The following is an 11,018-nucleotide window of genomic DNA, read 5'->3' on the forward strand; positions in this document are numbered from 1 at the left end:
TGTACCATTAGGTGTAACGAGGTAAAGCCCTAACGTTAGACAAAGCCTCAGGCTAGGTTTAGGCGTAAAGGATGGTCTGCTTCAAGTTAAGTGAAGCATCAGTCCGAAGAGATCAGCGCTGCAGCGACATGACAAACAAAGTAAAGCGCTTTCCTCAACTAAGACGTCCTACCATCGAGAATCGTTCGGATTGAGTGAATATAGAGCTAAACAGATCAGGCTGCAGCCTCGCGGCCTGATGGGGTATAAAGCCCCAGCGCCGCGTTCTCAGCAGTACCTTTTCTTTCTTTAGTCAGAAAGAGAACACTGCTGCTAGAGTCAGAGTGAGCCGGGAGCAACTGCGGTGTGGGCTTCAATTGAGGAGATGGGTAATGTTATGGTGTTATATAGAAGGACTTTTGGAAGACAAATTTGAAGACTGGAAGATGGTTGCTGTCAAGATTGATGTTGTTGTTGTTGATCACTTGTAGTTGTCGTTCTATTGTGAATTGCACAATCAACGGGTTGTTGTCAACCCTTAGCATTGCTGCCGTTTCATGAAGGAGTTTTCAATGGATTTTAAGACACGATATAGGGTTTGAGGTTTGGATGTCCTCGAAGCTGATATGACAACGAGGGTAAGAGATTGTAAGACCTTATGTTAAGCACGGAGTTGTAAACATGACTTAACAAGCAATTGCCCAAGGAGAATGTTTGAATTTGAGAACTTTGAAAGTGCATGAATTATGAATATTCAATGTCTCACGCTCCACTTGTAGCTTTGGGTAGATTGAATCACTCATCATTAGTCATGACTACCAAAATGAGAATGCTACTTTTAAATTCCATAATGTCTGGCCCCTGCTAATGAGTTTATCAGGCCAGAGTGTTGTTCCAAAGACTGGACACCGTCACACCTTCCACCCACTTCCCAGCACTGGTATCATTCTTGACGGTCACTCCAATCTCTTTCTTTCCATCTGATGGCGAAAGCCAGAAAGCGTTGCTGTCGAAATTCGCCAATGTGCCAGCTGGAATATCGAGCCAGACCCAGGCCGCCACCCCAGTGGTTGCTTCGACTGTGAAATTTCCACTTCCTTCATCGTATGACAGAACCAAACCCGGATCTTGGAGCTTGACTTGAGACAGATCGAGGGCGTGGAAGTAGTACTCGTGCTTGTAGACTTGAGTATCGTTGGTATTGACAGGCGTTCCAGCAGTCGTGATGTTCATCTTCAGAAAAGCGTTCGTCAAGTTGTAAGGTATGTAATTCGTATTAACCTCATAGACCATGGTTGTATTCAATGCTCCAACAGTGAATGGGATATCGACTTTTGGAGCCAACGATGAGCCATCATATCCATACCACTCTAGTGATGCAGTACCGCTTGCTCCGGTCCAAAGATCGGAAGTAACGTACGCAGTGAGATCTCCTGTTGTGTAGTTCCAATAGCTAGCGATGATGACAGGCTGATAAATATCCTTTGCCACATAATGAAGCACTTTCCATCTCCCATCATACTCAATGCCGGCCCATGTAGGAGCTTGCCAGATGTCCTCGAGCTGCCAGTACAAGCTTCCCAATTGTCGTTCTCTGAAGCCTGAACCGCGACGGTAGTACGTGATCTGTGAACGATAGAAATCAGCCTGGAAGATTTGCGTGGTGTGGCACCAAGCTGAGAAGTTCTGCAAAGAGTCGGCATGGTTCGGAGCTGGGTAATATTGATCCACAGCTACTGTCATCTCGCCCATTCCTAATGACGAGTTGCGGTAGTTATCTGTGAAAGTGCCACCTGCGGGGTAGTGGTGGTTTCGTAACACGATTGTGCTGCTGTTGAAGTATAGCTCGTCAGGGTCAACGGCTTGTTGCCATGTCTGCAAGCTTGGCATGGAATGAAAGCCGAACTCATTGGCGAATCGACCTACGGGATAGGACGAGAGGTTGAACGCGACTGAAGAGACATAGTCATAGTGATCAGTATCACCATAGATTGATCCAGGCGTGGCGTTGTTGTAGCGTTCGATCATCGGTATTGGAAGGGAGAAGTTGAGGACCAGGTACCCGTTTGTGGTGCTGCTGGGTATGTAGGAGATTGATTTGGTGTTCCCATAGACAGACGGGAGAAGGACGTCGAGAAAAAGCTGTTCGTATTCTTGACGCCACTTGTCGTTTCCTGGGTCATAGTATTCTGCTTCTGGCAACTCTAAATTTTCCAGCTCGTTGCCGCCTGCCCAAAGTGCCAAAGAGGGATGATGATTGACTCTCCGGACGTTGTAATTGGCCTCTTCACGGACGTTCTCCAGGAATTCTTCGTTGACTGGATACAAAGCATCTCCAAATTCGAACTCACTCCAAAGCAGAATACCCATCTCATCTGCGATATCGTAAAGGAAGTCTGGAGAATATGCTCCACTTGCCCAAACACGCAACATGTTTTGATTGCCATCCACGACAGATTCAAACAACTGCCGCATCTTCGTTTCTGTAACTCTGGGCCAGAAAGCATCCGGAGGAATGAAGTTTGAGCCCTTGGCATAGAACTCATGACCGTTGATCTCAAAGTGCCAATTGTTACCAGGAGCAATTCCCTGTGCAAGTTGAGCAGAAGAAATTGGTGTCATGTTCAAAACGATCGTTCTGAACCCACTTCTCTTTGTCACCGACGCAAGGATCTGTTCTCCGTCTGTGACAGTAATCTTGAAGTAGTAGAGGTTCTGAGCCCCGAGACCATTTGGCCACCATAATTGGCAAGTTTCTCCGTCAACTGTAACACTTCCAGTAATAGTCGAATCTGAAATCAGGATGTTCTCTAGAGATCCACTCGCGACAGTTGTGTTGTCTATATCCATGATCTCGATGCTCATCGATGCAGTGCTTGGTACAGTTCCCAAGATATCTAGACTGGCATTGACTATCCAAGGAGCACTTTGATCTGGGGGAAGGTTGTTCAGCTGGCCTTCTCGATATATGTCGAGCAGCGTATTCCGAACGTAGATGCTAGAAGACGGCAACTGAACAACATAGGCGGGCTGCCATATTCCAGCAGGAGCAAAAGCTGGACCCCAGTCCCAACCAAAATCACTCTGCTCTTTCCGCATGAATTGCCGATTTGGGAATTCGAAGAGACCTTCGACCGCGAATGGCCATTTTTCTTGACCAGGCTCGTTGGCGATGTCAGCTGTGATGTTTACCGATGAGCCGAAGTTAATACTGAGTGATGGAGAACTGGAGCAGGAGCTCAGTATGCTGGAGACGTCAAAATAGTATTGCCGGAACTGGTTATTGGTGGATGCTACATGTTGCCCACAAAGTGAGATTGACGTGAAAGTATCTAAGCCATTGAATAGTAGCCATGTTGACAGTCCGTTGCTCGTGTCTCTGTGCTCAGTCAGCATTTGAAATGTGAGGGTAGAGTTTTGTTGTTTAGAGGAAGTCTTGTATGGGAGAGTAGTGACAGGTAAAATCAGTCACTAAACCTCGCGGCAAAATCTGGAAGCTCGGAAATGCGAGTTGACCTCTCGTCTCAATGACATGTAAATCTGCCATGCTCATGTCGTTGCATACCAACAAGTGCATAATGATAATGAAGTTTCAAGGGGAAAACAACTCACAGTCCACTCAAATCCGCCTCATATGTCCAATTCAAATAAGTCACCCATCTCAAGTCGAAGTCTCCTAATCCGTAATATGGATCAGGAATAACCCCTGCAGCATACAAATCCAAGTGCGACTGACTCGGCACACTTCCGGAAACCTTAATGCTTTCGTTTTGAGGACTCGATAATGTCCATTTCGCTGTACTGAGATCCAATACACTCGCACTTTGAGAAATCGCCGTCCCAATTAGTAACGCGGATGATAGTGATGAAAGCGGGAAGTAGGATGATAACTTCATAGCAGCGGTATTGAAGAGAGAGGAAACATTGAGGTTGAGAAGAGGAGACTGAGGGAACGCCATTATCCCCTCGTCTCGATCTTATAAGTCGAGAGTTAAAGGCCCCTCTTTGTCAATCTTCCCCGCGTTCAGAGTACCAGGAAGTTGCCGTAAATGGTTACTGCTGGGCTCCGAAGGCACAGATGCAAATACGTACATTAGCCGGCATGATGTCACTCAAATACTCGTACCTGAATTATACGTAGAGAATTATTACATACACACAGGGAGTTGGTGCGGAGTCGGTGGCACGTTACAATGAGCCAAATCTTGTGGCTGGCGGGGCTAATGAGCTCGAGAGTGGACGCTAGAAATTTGGTGATTCGTCGAAAATGGGGGAAGCTCAGTGCTGTGACTGGGTCAGACCTCGCAGCATTTCCCCTCGGTTCGAACCTGTTTAGGAACAGTGTAACATTTTCTTCGCAAAACGTAAAGACTTCGAGCATTATCAGGAGGCTCTTGAGGCGTATAAAAATTCGAGGTCTATACCGGTTATCTTCAAAGAAGTGTTCTTCTGAGTGTGGCTGTTTTTTGTGTGTGGCTGAATTCAAACCAATGACATGATATCTGGTATTTGTACTTCTGCCTCAGAGAATGTCCAAGATTCGGAGAATCGATCCCTAGTGAAGTTCAAATGGGTGATAAGCAATTGAGAGCGCTGGAAAATACCAGAAGCTGTGGCATTACACCCAATGCAGATTGTTCGAGTAGGTAGTGACTGCTTTGTACTTCATCACAACTTGCAAGTAACATGGAAAAGCATGGCTTTTGAAAACCCTCCTCTCTAAGCAGGCATAGTGTAACCCTCCATTATGCTGTTTATGATGTGTGATGTACAGACATACAAAAAAAAAGTGTTGCAGGATATGTGCAATGCAACATAGAGCATCAAATATCCATAGCTCTCTCGCTACGGATAGAAATGCTCTACATTCTGCCTCCCGCCCAAACCTCCCAGTAAACACTCCACCCAGCTCTGTCCCATCCGATTCCTATTTGGTCTAATGGTGCTCGCCTCGGTATCCAACCAACTTCATTCTGCCAATCATTTCGCCAACAGTGAAAAATCCTAGGACTTCAGCTACGATGACGGCTCCAGATACCAATTGAGCTGTGTTGATGTTTCGAAAGGATTGTAGAGCGTTGGAGGGGGTAGCATTCGGCGTTGAGTTGAGGAGAGCACTTGGATTTCGGAAGCTCTTGACAAGACGCTGGAAGTATGATTGGAAGGTAGAGACAGGACTAGACGAAGGGTCAGTTTTCAATCTCTAATGTTACCCGTATAGATCCAGCTTACGGAGGTGTCATCTTCTGGCCCTGGAAAACGATCTTTGATAGCTCCAATCCAACCCGCGCGTAGTAAATGGTGGGAGGGATTTGTCCTATTCATTCAACGTCAGCCATTGAGCCATCTTGCCTTCAATATCTCAACGATTGAGTCGTCCCAGATGCTACTCACGCTCAACGAAAGCAATTAATCTTCCGGTTCTGCCTCCAACTCTTCCGAGAGCATTGCTCAACCCCTTCGCAGCTCCACTGATAGCCGGTCCAGCGGCAGAGCTGACCCTCGAAAGACCTTCTGAAGCTCTGCTCTGGAAATCCGACGCCTTCTCAGATGCCTTTGATGCGGTATCTTTCGCAGCTTCACTGGCCTTGCTAGCTGTCGACTCAAATCGTGCAGGTGTTCGTCCGAAAGGGAGCTTCGCAGAGCGCCGTAAGACGGCACGAGACACGGCCATCGACATGATGAGAGGAGAATGCGCGCCCAACGAGATCAAGGAAACAATTCTCGAGGTTCGAGAACGAGTGGTGGGCCTGCAATTGGTGATGGATGAAATCGCGCGAAAGCATTCAACTTTTTCGGTGGCTCGGGAGTTTTTGGAAGCTTGCGGCGGCCTGAGGCACAACTCTTGAATGTCCAAGCTTCACATACAGTATTTATTTCTTTTCAAACAATCAAATCACTGGAAAGTACAATTGCATTATTGACAATTCTAAATGCTATTAACACATCTCTAATGTTGCCTCCTATGCACAACCTCAATCCTCACTCTTTATCTGCACCTTGATCGCCCCCGTCTTTGGATTGGCAGCTGTCTCGAAGGCCTTGATAGCGTCTTCAAGTTGGAAACGATGTGTTACCAGCTTCTTCATGTCGATGATACCGCTTTGCACGAGTCTAATTGCCCGTGGCCATGTGTTGCAGTATCTGTACTGAAATTGTAGGTCGATTTCTCGAACACTCAATCTCATGAAGGGCATGGTCATCTCGTTCTTCCCGACTCCAATCACGAATACCTTTCCTCCGAACTTCACTGCCCAAATTGCAGCAGATACACTGCTTTCCACTCCAGTACACTCCAACGCAACAGCAGGCTCGATATCTCCAAAAGCCTCCACAATTCTCTTGGCAGATGCTTCTGCAGACTCTCTTTCCACTTTGAAGATAGTGACGGTTGGAACTAGTTTCTTTGCGAACTCCAATCTTCCCTCGTCAATGTCTGTAATCACCAGCGGACAAGCGCCGGCAGCCTGGCAACACAACAGAGTGATCAGACCAATTGGACCAGCACCGCAGATCAAGACTGGATCTCCAAGCTTGACACCAGACCTCTGCATCGCTGCCAACGAAACGCTCAGCGGCTCCAAGCATGCGCCATCTTCAAACGACATATCTCCAATCTTGTGGCACCAAATGGCGGGGTGATTGACATATCTGCGAAGTAGTCCAGGGACCGGAGGAGTAGAGAGGAAGAGGACTTTTTCACAACCGTTGTATCGGCCTGTCAAGCAAGGTTCGCATTCGTTGCAGATGATGTTAGGCTCGATAGCCACTCGATCTCCGACTTTGAGATGTTCGACTGAAGGGTGGACTGCTAAGATGACTCCTGCAGATTCGTGTCCCAGAATGTGCGTGCCTTCAACGATCATAGGGCCAATGCAACCAGCGTGCCAGAAATGTACATCTGATCTATGGAACGTCAGAATAAGTATTTTCTCTCGGCTTTCTACTCACCCGCAAATACCGGTGCTTTTGATACCAACAGTCACTTCTCCTGGCTTCAGAGAATCGCCCTTCTCAACGCTCTCGACAGATGGCTCTGCCTCCCCAACCCACAACTTATGCTCCGGATTTGTATACACCCCAATATTGGCTTTTGACACCTTTGCCATAACAGGCAGAATTTCTGTTGCTGAGGGAGTCATTTCGTCAACTCTAGCTGTCAAAGAATGTTTTATCAAGAGTCTTCACAAAGGATAAATAGGTGGGACAGTTGGCAATGCGTCCGAGGTGGCAGAAAATAGTCAACTGACCTCTTGGCTGAGAAGTGCTAACGTATTGAATTATCCGGGCTTCCACGACAGTAACTCAATTGACAAAAGCAAAGATGGAAAACCTTCCCTCGTCTCGAGACTTGTGAAGGTAATCCACGAATAGAGAGGAGGTATCCCGACCTCACTCCGCCGTGCTCGAGACGTGGCGGGGCTTGTGAAAGTCGGGGGACCTTAAGCCGACGATGGCTGTGATCCACATGAGAGTAGTTTTCATGCGCGCCAATGATATTGACGGGCCATCTCTTTCCCGTTTACCCCCCACCGGAATAGTGTTTCCTTCAACTCGTGACAGGAAACTTCCATGGCTTTTGTCGCTACCATTTTGCCTCTATTGATTGTGGAGTGCACTTGCTGACGAAGTACTTCATGAGGCTCAACAAGTCCGATGTTCGGCTGCCCCGCACCAGCTCCTCCACGATTGTCAAGATCGGCTTCCAACGGATATCCGTCAATTCCTTCGTATCTTGGCAAGAAAATCATTCGACTCAGGAGTGAAAGATATTTGTTTCGTATTGTAGCGCATCAATCAGCTTCTCAGCAAGTCTCCTAGTACACCATCTCAAAAGCCCTACTTTCAACATCACCACACCTCACCCGCCACAATCACTTCAATTAGCAACCATGCCTCCAATTCCACAAGGTCCTATCAAGCTCGCTGTCCTCGACGACTATCAAGGCATAGCGGCGCCGCACTTTGAATGCCTCAAGCCTGCTTTCGATATAACAATCTTTCGTGATACTCTACTCCCATACAACCACCCCGACACCCCTGATCATGCTAAGCAAGAACTTGTTGCTAGGCTTAAGCCATTCACTGTCATCTGTTCGATGAGGGAGCGCACACTATTCTCAAAAGAGTTGTTGCAACAGCTTCCAAACTTGAAGTTCTTGCCGACGACTGGACTTCGGAATAGAGGCATTGACATGGAAGCATGCAAAGAGCTAGGAATCCACGTGACAGGAGCAAAAGGGACTGGAAGGAGTGATAGTACCAAAGTAGCTGGGAAGAAGAGAAAAGGGCCAGATTCTACCACCCAACACTGCATTGCCCTGATCCTCGGCCTAGCTCGAGGTCTCGCATGGGATGATAAGGTGGTAAAAGAAGAAGGATGGGAAACTAGTCTCGCCACAGGGCTTTCTGGGAAGACATTCAGCTCACTGGGCCTTGGGAGACTTGGGGGTACTTGTGCAAAGATTATGTATCAGAGCTTTGGGATGAGGATCCTTTGCTGGAGCTCGAGTCTTACGCAAGAGAAAGCTGATGAGAGGGCGAAAGAGTTGGGTTTGGACGTGGAAGATGAGGATGGAGAGAAAACTTTTAAAGTTGTTTCCAAAGAGGAATTGTTCAAGGAGGCGGATGTGTTGTCTGTTCATTATGTGCTCTCTGAGCGTAGTAGAGGCATTGTGGGAAAAGAGGAGCTGGGCTGGTTGAAGAAGAGTGCGCTTTTGGTCAACACCAGCAGAGGTCCAGTGGTCGATGAAGATGCGCTGATGGCGGTTCTTGAGAAGGGAGATATTCGGGGTGCGGCGTTGGATGTTTTTGATATTGAGCCGCTGCCGTTGGATAGTAAGTGGAGGACGGTAAAGTGGGGTGAGGAGGGAAGAGGCAAGGTGTTGTTGAGTCCGCATATGGGCTACGTCGAGGAGGAGACTATGCAAATTGTGAGTTCTCATCATTCTTTGTCTTCTCTTTTTGATATATAGGAGAGGAGAGAGGTGGTTCATGCTGACGAATGACAGTGGCACGAGGAACAAGCTGAGAATGTTGAAAGATGGCACAAGGGAGAACAGTTGCTGAATGTTCTGGTATAGGATCGTAGGTACCATAAACAGAAATGGGCTCATTGTTGCCTATTCTTGCGTTTTAGGAACTCGAGTGTCTCTTATGAGTATGATCCTTCTCACATGTCTTCCATATCACCAGGTTGCGCCCATCCACAGGGTTCTGTTCCTCCTCCAAGCTCGAACTGAAAGTTGTCGATCGATGCTTCCTCGGATACCTTTGGCTTCGGGCGGAATAATAGAGGTTGCAGAGGATGGGAGCGTTATGCTATTGAGAATTATTCCAGCCGGAAGTCATTCCTATTCAGCGCATTGAATTCCATCATGAACAAAATTGCCTGTCTAATTCTTGTCTAACATACTTGCAACTGAAGATTGAATACCACCATTTTTTGGAGGTTGGAATAGGGGCAGTCGCCTATTGCGCACTAGTCTGCTTTAAGTGGTACTGGCGATGACCGCTATTCATGTCTCCCAATTCCTCATGAATGAAATCCACGCAATTCTCTCAACTCTAAATACTTCATTACGCAAACGTTTACGAATCTACAAGGCATCGAAAACTCAACCACAATGTCCAAGATGTCACTCACAGATTGCGCTTTCAATGCTCCGGCTTCAGCTGCTCGCAGACATCTCAAGCGAAGAAGTCAAGAACTGAATTGCGCATTGGACAGCACCCGAGAGCGCATCGATCATCGCCCACATAAGAAGCGCTGCTGTGAAGGATTTCTTGGAAGCAAACATCCTACCCAATTCCTCACGCTTTGGGCAAATCGGCAAAGCAAACCAGTATATCTCAAAGTCAGGGACTGCGCTAATGCTGATGGATCTGCGCGATGGTACGCCGAGGTTCGAGTATTGCAAAAGCGGTTTGTTACTCCGATATCTTCGAGTAATAAGGTCAGAGCTAGGCGACAAGCATCAGATATGGCGTGTTGGTGGATTTTGTATGGGGCGCAACTTATGAAAGCTGGCTTGATGTCATTGGTAAGCTCAGATGCTCTCGTCTTGCACCCTATTCTAACAGTCATATGGGACGAGTACTGTTCGAGCTCAGAACTCTCGAGAGGAGACACAGAAGGTTTGGCTGTCTTTCCAGAGCCCGAAATCTTGCCGGTAAGTGCTTTATGGAAAAGGATGTTGGAATTGTCAACTAAGCCTTTGAACAGACAAACACTACTAGAACTCAACAAACTTTCCAAAAACTCTACCCGAGGGTTTTCATGACTCCCAAGAGAATGATGGTAAGTAATAATCTTACCCTGCTCCTTGTCTGAATCGTCTCTAATCTTTGCAGAACAAGCGAAGAACCTTGCGAAGTAATGGTTCCTATCGAGTCAACAGAGGCAAGTCTACCGACTATTCTACGGCTTCGAACACGTTTCAGAATATGGCACAAAGTAGGAATATTAGTAAAGAAAATGTTCCGTTCACTTTCACATTGGAGCTCCCAATTCGCCAACGCTGATAGCGGTTGCCCATTTAGAAGCCGGGAGGAGAGCAGGTTAGATTGAGAGGAAGGATTAGGAAATAAAGGATCTTTATTCGCTACTTTAAGTTCAACTTTGGAACGTGTACAGCATACCACATCGTAAAGCGATGTTTTGGAAACCATGAATTCTCACTTTGTCAATAAATCTGCTTGTGCCCTGGTGATTGGATCACGATTCCTCTTGGTTTTTAATTTCTCCGAAGACTCCACTGAATATCACAAGTGCTGCTCTTAGCCCATTCTACAGGAAGTAGCTTTACACTTCGTCATGTTACCACGTGATGATGGTTTCTGTTAGGAACCTAGGTGAGCGTCTGGCCGCTAGTCGCTCTTGGTGACTGTAATTGTGCTATTGACTCGAAGATAGCTTAGATGGTAATGATTGCGAGATGTAGTGCAGGCTTGGAGTAGACGATTCTGAGGATTGGCAGTTGTGCATTCGGGGTACTTTAAATCCTGGTATAAAAACTTTAATGTCACACTTATTGATG

General features: G+C 46.9%; 6 protein-coding genes across 6 annotated transcripts; 3 read left to right on the forward strand and 3 right to left on the reverse strand.

Moving 5' to 3' along the window:
* Positions 1 to 855: 855 nt before the first annotated feature.
* Positions 856 to 3,875, reverse strand: LY89DRAFT_599037 (putative beta-mannosidase; the record flags this gene model as incomplete). Its single annotated transcript, XM_018210069.1, has 2 exons — positions 856 to 3,358; positions 3,592 to 3,875. The coding sequence occupies 2 exons, from the start codon at positions 3,873 to 3,875 to the stop codon at positions 856 to 858; spliced, it is 2,787 nt and encodes a 928-aa protein (XP_018063070.1).
* Positions 3,876 to 4,055: 180 nt separating this feature from the next.
* Positions 4,056 to 4,612, forward strand: LY89DRAFT_324978 (uncharacterized protein). The gene has a single exon (XM_018206735.1). The coding sequence runs from the start codon at positions 4,173 to 4,175 to the stop codon at positions 4,476 to 4,478; it is 306 nt and encodes a 101-aa protein (XP_018063071.1). The 5' UTR covers positions 4,056 to 4,172; the 3' UTR covers positions 4,479 to 4,612.
* Positions 4,613 to 4,915: 303 nt separating this feature from the next.
* LY89DRAFT_599306 (uncharacterized protein) lies at positions 4,916 to 5,659 on the reverse strand (the record flags this gene model as incomplete). The annotated part of the gene is made up of 3 exons (XM_018210086.1): positions 4,916 to 5,156; positions 5,212 to 5,296; positions 5,374 to 5,659. The coding sequence occupies 3 exons, from the start codon at positions 5,657 to 5,659 to the stop codon at positions 4,916 to 4,918; spliced, it is 612 nt and encodes a 203-aa protein (XP_018063072.1).
* A 218-nt stretch (positions 5,660 to 5,877) lies between these two features.
* Positions 5,878 to 7,369, reverse strand: LY89DRAFT_690745 (GroES-like protein). The gene is made up of 2 exons (XM_018216157.1): positions 6,931 to 7,369; positions 5,878 to 6,885 (listed from the first exon to the last, which is right to left on the reverse strand). Exons 1-2 carry the CDS (start codon positions 7,119 to 7,121, stop codon positions 5,955 to 5,957), a joined length of 1,122 nt encoding a protein of 373 aa, XP_018063073.1. The 5' UTR covers positions 7,122 to 7,369; the 3' UTR covers positions 5,878 to 5,954.
* A 502-nt stretch (positions 7,370 to 7,871) lies between these two features.
* On the forward strand, positions 7,872 to 9,062 carry LY89DRAFT_599031 (uncharacterized protein; the record flags this gene model as incomplete). The annotated part of the gene is made up of 2 exons (XM_018210068.1): positions 7,872 to 8,912; positions 8,991 to 9,062. The coding sequence occupies 2 exons, from the start codon at positions 7,872 to 7,874 to the stop codon at positions 9,060 to 9,062; spliced, it is 1,113 nt and encodes a 370-aa protein (XP_018063074.1).
* A 543-nt stretch (positions 9,063 to 9,605) lies between these two features.
* LY89DRAFT_741566 (uncharacterized protein) lies at positions 9,606 to 10,503 on the forward strand (the record flags this gene model as incomplete). Its single annotated transcript, XM_018220727.1, has 3 exons — positions 9,606 to 10,151; positions 10,205 to 10,279; positions 10,333 to 10,503. The coding sequence occupies 3 exons, from the start codon at positions 9,606 to 9,608 to the stop codon at positions 10,501 to 10,503; spliced, it is 792 nt and encodes a 263-aa protein (XP_018063075.1).
* Positions 10,504 to 11,018: the final 515 nt, after the last annotated feature.

The sequence above is a fragment of the Mollisia scopiformis genome, assembly GCF_001500285.1.
Source record: "Mollisia scopiformis unplaced genomic scaffold LY89scaffold_31, whole genome shotgun sequence".
In the NCBI taxonomy this organism is placed as follows: Eukaryota; Fungi; Ascomycota; class Leotiomycetes; order Helotiales; family Mollisiaceae; genus Mollisia; species Mollisia scopiformis.